This window comes from Sceloporus undulatus, chromosome 5 (genome assembly GCF_019175285.1).
Source record: "Sceloporus undulatus isolate JIND9_A2432 ecotype Alabama chromosome 5, SceUnd_v1.1, whole genome shotgun sequence".
Lineage (NCBI taxonomy): Eukaryota > Metazoa > Chordata > Lepidosauria > Squamata > Phrynosomatidae > Sceloporus > Sceloporus undulatus.
In genome coordinates, this window is record NC_056526.1 from 167544417 (window position 1) to 167551184 (window position 6768).

A 6768-nucleotide genomic window follows, 5' to 3' on the forward strand; every position below is an offset into this window, starting at 1 on the left:
CTGTCTTGCATTGATGGCAGCTGCAAGAAAAGATAAAAAGTAAAAGTGTTAAAGGAACACCAACTCCCTTCTCAATTTAATTCCAGATAACTGATCTTGTATACATTTCAGCATTTAAAAACAGTTTTATAATAATATTCAAACAGATTTCAGGTGAGAATAAACTACAAAGTGCAGTCTGACTGGAGCTAGAAGGACGTTATCATCTTATCAGCTATAAATGAGCATAACTCTGTAACCAATTAACCTATGTAAAGTGTTTGTGCCAGTCTCACTGTGGCACCTTAGCAATATCCGTTCCTGACTAGTACACGCTGGAACTCATCACACAGAAGGATGGGAAAAGACAGAAACTGAATGACGGAGAACTTTTAGGGTCTAATAAGGTAAGTGAAACTTATTATGCCATCTCAGGTTTATTTTCTAAATGCTGTTCTTAAACATTGTAGAAAGATTTAATAATACACATCAACTGTAGCATGTTAGATATAGCAGCATCCAGAGAATATAGCAGCAGTCTCAGCTCATAGACAAACTGTGCACTGTATTTTTGTTTTAAAATGTACCTTTCTCCTCAAGCATTTGAAAGAACATTGAAACTACTAGTACAACTATTTGACAGGTTTCTTTACAGGGAATGCCATCTACAAACCAAAGTGATAGCTTCCTAGTGGGGAGAATGCCTCTAAATTTGCTTTCTGAAAATAAAAGCTGTTCAATAGTGGAATGTGCTGCCTTGAAATGTGGTGGACTCTCCACATTTTTAAAAAGAGGCTTAGTCGTCTGTCAGAAGTGTTTTGTGTATTCTGCTTGGCAGAGGGTTAGACTGGATGGCCCTTGTGGATTCTTCCAACTTTATGATACCTCGTGTCCAGCTTGTAGGTTTCCCATAAACTGTTTGGCTACTCTGAGAAACCAGATGCTGGGTTGAAGAGTCTTAGCTATAGTCCAGCAGAATGCTTCTTTGGGTATGATAGTAAGCTTCCTTACAGCAGGGATGGGCAAAGAGCAGTGCTGGGGCTTTTTATGGTCCCCAGGGCCATTTTTATCATACTTGACCCTTGAAGGCTTCCCTAAACTTACACTTTCTGGATGAAAAAAATGCTTACCTCTCCTTGAAGCCTCCAGGAGTGCAATTTACCTTTTTTACAGGCAAATTAAACCCTCCAGTGTTGTTGGTTTTTTTCCAAAAACCAGAAGTGGACTACTGAACAATGGCCCTCAGCAAATGTTATTTGTGGTTTATGAGCCTGGCTCATTTCAGTGAACAACTATCATGAGCTCCCATTTGGATGCAAAAACCTTCCATTTACACTCCAAAGTGGATCTTTGGATTTCCTCCTTGAAGCCATATTGAAAGGGAAGTTGGAACTCGGGTTCATTTACATAGTGCTAAATTGTGAGTTAGCATTACTGTATGTTCAAAGTCAACCATTGTCTTGCACATCTGGCAGAATAATTTTAGCAACTATCCTTCCATCTCAAGTCACTTTCTTTAAGATGTGTGTGTGTGTGTGTGTGTGTGTGTGTGTCTAGGAACTTTATCAGACCACAAGCTAAACACGTCAACAGTGTGATGCAGTGGCATAAATAAATGAAATGAAATTTTAGGCTGAATCAACAGAAATATAACATCTAGAATAAAATAATTGATATTGTGGCTAGATCTCAGTTATGAGTACCAAGTTTTTTAAAAGCTATCAATAAACTAGAATGTGTCCAGAAGAAGATAACAAAATCATAAAGAAACTGGCCCTGTGGTTGAGGAAGCTGCATATTTTCTTTGGAGAAGAGATTGAGAATTGTGTGTGTCTATGTGCCTTCAAGTCACCTGTTGACTTATGGCAACCCCATGAATTTCATAGTTTTCATAGGCAGGCTGGTTTTGCCAGCTGCTGCCTTTGAAATATAGCCAACAGTACCGGGCATTTATTGGCAATCTCCCATCCAAATACTAATCAGGGCTGATCCTGCTTGTCTTCCAAGATCAGACAATATCTGGTGCATGCGGGGCATTTAGAAGTGATGTGAAATCAATTTTAAAATTACCATGTGCAAGATGGAACAAGCTTTTTTAAGTTGCTCCAGAGGGCAGGGTATGAATGGTTTAAATTACTGTATAAGAATTAGATTCCTATTAAACAGGAAAAAAATTCCTCTCTAAAGCTATTTGTCCCATGGAAGGAACATATAGGTATCTATGTAGTCTCCAATCATGGACAAATAGTACCTGGTAGAGGTAAGAAATAGGATTAACAAAATAGGATTAAGAACATGATCCAGAGAGTTAATTTTGCTACCCCTGATTAATTACTCCTCTTTCATTCTCACATGTGCACTCTCACCTGCTTTTAACTTTTGGAAGAAAATGAGATTGGATCTCCCAGTGCCATGTGTAGCTGAACCTGAGCCCCAAAACACAAACCTGTACATGTCTACCATATGCAAAAGAGGACATGGGAGAGGGTCTTCTCTGCTGTGACAACCCCTTATAGGTTTTGGAATATGCTTCCCTTAGAGGCCCGATTGGTAACAATGCTGGTGTCATTCTGGCATCAAGCAAAAATAGTGTTTAGTTAAACCCTTTGGGATCTCTTAATTTGCTCCAAACCTTAATACAAACATAGTTTTATATTGTTTTTCATTCTTTCAACTGGTTTTAAACTATTTTTGTTTCAATTTACTAGAGAGTTTACTAAGTTTGCTATGTATGTTTTAAATTGTTCCAAACTGTAAAAGCTGATTTCATTGTACAGCACCCTGAAATCCTTGGATATGGCAGGGGGTATAAATGTACTAGTGCAGGTTGGGTTTCCCTTATCTAGAATTGCAAAATTTAAAATGTTCCAAAATGCCAAAGTGTTCACATGGGCAGGAACATATAGGCATCTATATATAAAATAGCGAGATCTTTGCTTTTTGATGGTCCAGTGTACACAAACTCTGTTTAATGCACAAAATTATTAAAAAATATTATGTCTAAAATTAACTTCAGGCTATGTGTATGTATAATGTGTATACAAAACATAAATGAATTTTAAGTTTAGACTTGGGTCCCATCTATAAGGTATCTCATTATGTATATGCAAATATTCCAAAAGCTGAAAAACTCCAAAATCCAAAATACTTCTGGTCCCAAGCATTTTGGACAAGGGAAAGGCTCTGTCTGCACTGCAGAAATAATCTAGTTTGACACCACTTTAGCTGCCATGGCTCAGTGCTATGGAATTCTGAGAACTGCAGTTTTGTGAGACATTCAGACTTGTCTGACATAGCGTTCTGGAGCCACAACAAACTGCAGTTCCCAGAATTACATAGCATTGAACCATGACAGTTAAAGTGGTGTCAAACTGGATTATTTCTGCAGAGCGGATGCCGCCAGACCCAACCTGTAAGTAAATAAATACTCAGAAGAAAATCAGCCTGAGTTCAATGGGACACCACCTAGGTTGGTGTGCATGACTCTAACCTGCTTATACCTAGCCACATTTTTATGTTACCTAATAGCAAAACACTTCACATTATTCAAGACTGTGAGATGGAGTTCAGTACTACAGATTAGCCTTCTGCAGCCTGGTACACTCCAGATGTATTGGCCTCAACATAATACAGAACTACTGTTCTCATTCCCAGAAGACAGAAGTGAGGATTAATTGCTAAATCAGGGATATTTCCTCTTTGAGTACTTCAGACCTTACCTTTCTTAACCATCCAGCCTATATGTACCATGATAATGCAGTATGTTATTACCGTTCTTTCAAATGTTAATATAGTGTTTCATTTTTAAAAAAGAATTCTGCAGGAAAAGCATCATGTCTGATGATAACAAGATGACTATCAATCTCCTTTTGCTGGGAAGGACACAGAGTGGCAAAAGTGCCACAGGGAACACCCTTCTAGGCAGTAAAGACTTTGCCAGCCATCTTTCTCCGGGCTCTGTGACCACAGTTTGTAGTCTCGGCCGCAGCTGCTGCATTTCCAACTTTGCACGTCGGCAGGGACGTGAGCTAACTCTGCAGGTCCACGTGCTGGATACTCCTGGCTATCCCCACAGCAGCTTGAAGAAGGAGCAGGTCGAGCAAGAAGTAAAAACTGCTTTAGTTCAGCACTTTGGAGAGAAAGGTCTACACTTGGCATTTTGGGTCTTGAGAGCTGACGTCCCACTGTGTGAAGGGGAAGAGATTTCCACAATCCAGTTCATCCAGGTAAACTTGTCATAAGCACTTACATCTGGCAACAGGCTAATTTATTTGTATTTATCTGATACTTTTCCTCCAATGAGCTCAAGCAAACAGTTCTAATCTATTTGTTCCTCACAAACATACATACATACATACATACATATATATATAATATATATATCGTAAGACACTGAAAGAGAGAAATGTCATAAAGTATATTGTATAGCTGGGAAGAGACTACCATGATTTCCCAAACCCCAATTTAATATCTTAATACAATGGTTGGCCACAGTTGTTTTTACAGCCTTGGATCCCTCCAGGCTCCCCCATTTTCCATCCTAAAAGGGTGAAATGCCTCTGCAATTCAGTTTAAAGATTGTACTCCAAGCTCCCAACCCTGTATAATACTAAATAAAATTGTTTTTTCTTAACCAGAAAGGGACTTACAGCCAGGTCCTGCTTTGTTTTTCATGTTTTCATTTTTTGCCATTTGCACAGCCTCTCCAGTTCCAGAATAGAATACTGGCCCCAGAATAGTATTTCTACTTCAGAGAAGGGCTTCTCCAGATGATCTTAGAATCTGAGTGGGCTCTAAAGGGAGATGTGGGGATTCAAATAGTCTAGGTCTGAGCTGTATAGGGCTTTACATGTCAACACCAGAACTTTACATTGTGACCAGAAGTGGCGAGGTAGCCAGTGCTGCTGTAGCACCAAGGAAGTTTTGTGCTCTCTGTGGCCAGATCCAGTTTAATAATCTGGCTGCAGGTCTTTGGGCCAACTGAAGTTTGAGTACTTTTCAAAGGGAGTCCCACATACAATTCATTATAGTAATCCAAATGGAAAGTAACCAAAGCATGTTACTATGACAAGATCCAACTACTCCAAAAACAGGCAGTTGGCACACTGGTTTTAACTGTGCAAATAAACACCTGGCTGCCACTGAAACCTATGCCTGGGCTTGATGCAATGGTAGCAGTCAAGTCTTTTTTGCAAACTTCATTGTCCCACCATAGGCCTTCAGGTAGACTTGTCCTTTTTCAGTCGGATTCGCTCTGCGCTGTCTGAATGACAGTCTTGTCTCCACCTCATTCATTTCATCACTGCCAGCTCCTTAGAAAACCAGGGGCTTGGTTTAGCTCCACTCTGCAAGAGAGGACACTTACAAGCAATTTTGTCCGCTACCTTGGTAATTTCTCCACTCCAGACAGCAATCAGGGCATCAACCAAGGGAGCAGAATATGCCTCAAAAACATCAGGAATCCATAAGCTTCCTGGGATAAACCATTTTAATAGCGCCTCCTCTGCCCCGCCCCCTGGCAGAGATTCTAAGTCTCATCAAGTCTAAACCTGAGAAGTGATCTGTCCGACAACAGAACAGTAGAAAGTTCCTTCTTTCCCAGATCACCATCCTACCCAGAAAAAAAAAATAAGGTCTAGTGTGTGTCCAGCAGCATGAATGCGGCCTGATAGTTTTTAATAGTAAAATTTTAACTCACTTCTGTTCCCAAAACACTACTATTGAAGTAGTCAACCCTCCATATCCACATATTCTTCATGCACAGATTCAACCATCCACAGCTTGAAAATATTTTTAAAAATACATAAATTCAAAAAAGCAAACCTTGATTTTGCCATTTTATACAATGACACTGTTTTACTATGTTACTGTATTTAATGTGACTTGAGCATCTATGGATTTTGGTATTCACTAAGGGTCCTGGAACAAAACCCAGCAGATACCAAGGGCCCACTTAGTATATTAGGTTAAGACGGAAGGTTCTTCTAATTTTATAATCCAAGAAGTCATGTTTGCTACGTCTGTCAAACTGTCACTTTTATATTTAGGCAGATGATCAGGTGCACGTATCTCTACAGAAAAAGGGATGAGGCTTCCTGTCTTTGATAATCTTCACTCTGAAATAGAATACCCTTTATAGATCCAGAGCAATGTTTTGCTTGATTGGTGGAAAAGATGAAATAGGAAACGTATAAAAAGGTATGAAAAGGCTATACTAAAATATGTGTTTGTTTGTTTTACAGAAACTCCTTGGTCCTAACTGGAAGAGCCACACTGTCATCTTATTTACTCATGCAGATATAGTTGAAAAGGCTAGGTTTAGCAAAGAACAGTATTTGCATACTGCTTCAGACACACTACATAAGTTCCTGCAGTGTGTACAGCAAAAATACATTTTTGTAGATAATCATGCAATGATGCTAAAAGAAGGAAATTTAAATGCTTTAAGAAAAACGTTGGAGTTTATAAGGCAAAACCATTACCAGACTCTTCAATTTAAGTAAACAGTGTAAATTTAAGCAACTTATATACTTCCAAATTCTCATAAATTTGTTCCTACATTGCCTTTATGCTTTCCAGATTGGATGCCTGCCAAACTGTTCAGATGTTAACCTCAGTGTTTAATAAAAAATGCATCATAAAATAATAATATACCTTATGTCAATAAGAAAGCATCTGATCAATAGAAACCTTTGAACTCGCAAGATGCCAGAGAAAAGGTGCCATGAATCAAATGGTACAAATAATGAAACTAACATATTCAGAACTATTCAATGCTTGATCAACAGA

General features: G+C 38.9%; 1 protein-coding gene across 1 annotated transcript; it reads left to right on the top strand.

Moving 5' to 3' along the window:
* The first annotated feature begins 325 nt into the window (after window positions 1-325).
* On the top strand, window positions 326-6566 carry GIMD1 (GIMAP family P-loop NTPase domain containing 1). The gene is made up of 3 exons (XM_042468486.1): window positions 326-386; window positions 3793-4205; window positions 6222-6566. Exons 2-3 carry the CDS (start codon window positions 3813-3815, stop codon window positions 6480-6482), a joined length of 654 nt encoding a protein of 217 aa, XP_042324420.1. The 5' UTR covers window positions 326-386; window positions 3793-3812; the 3' UTR covers window positions 6483-6566.
* The last annotated feature ends 202 nt before the right edge of the window (window positions 6567-6768 follow it).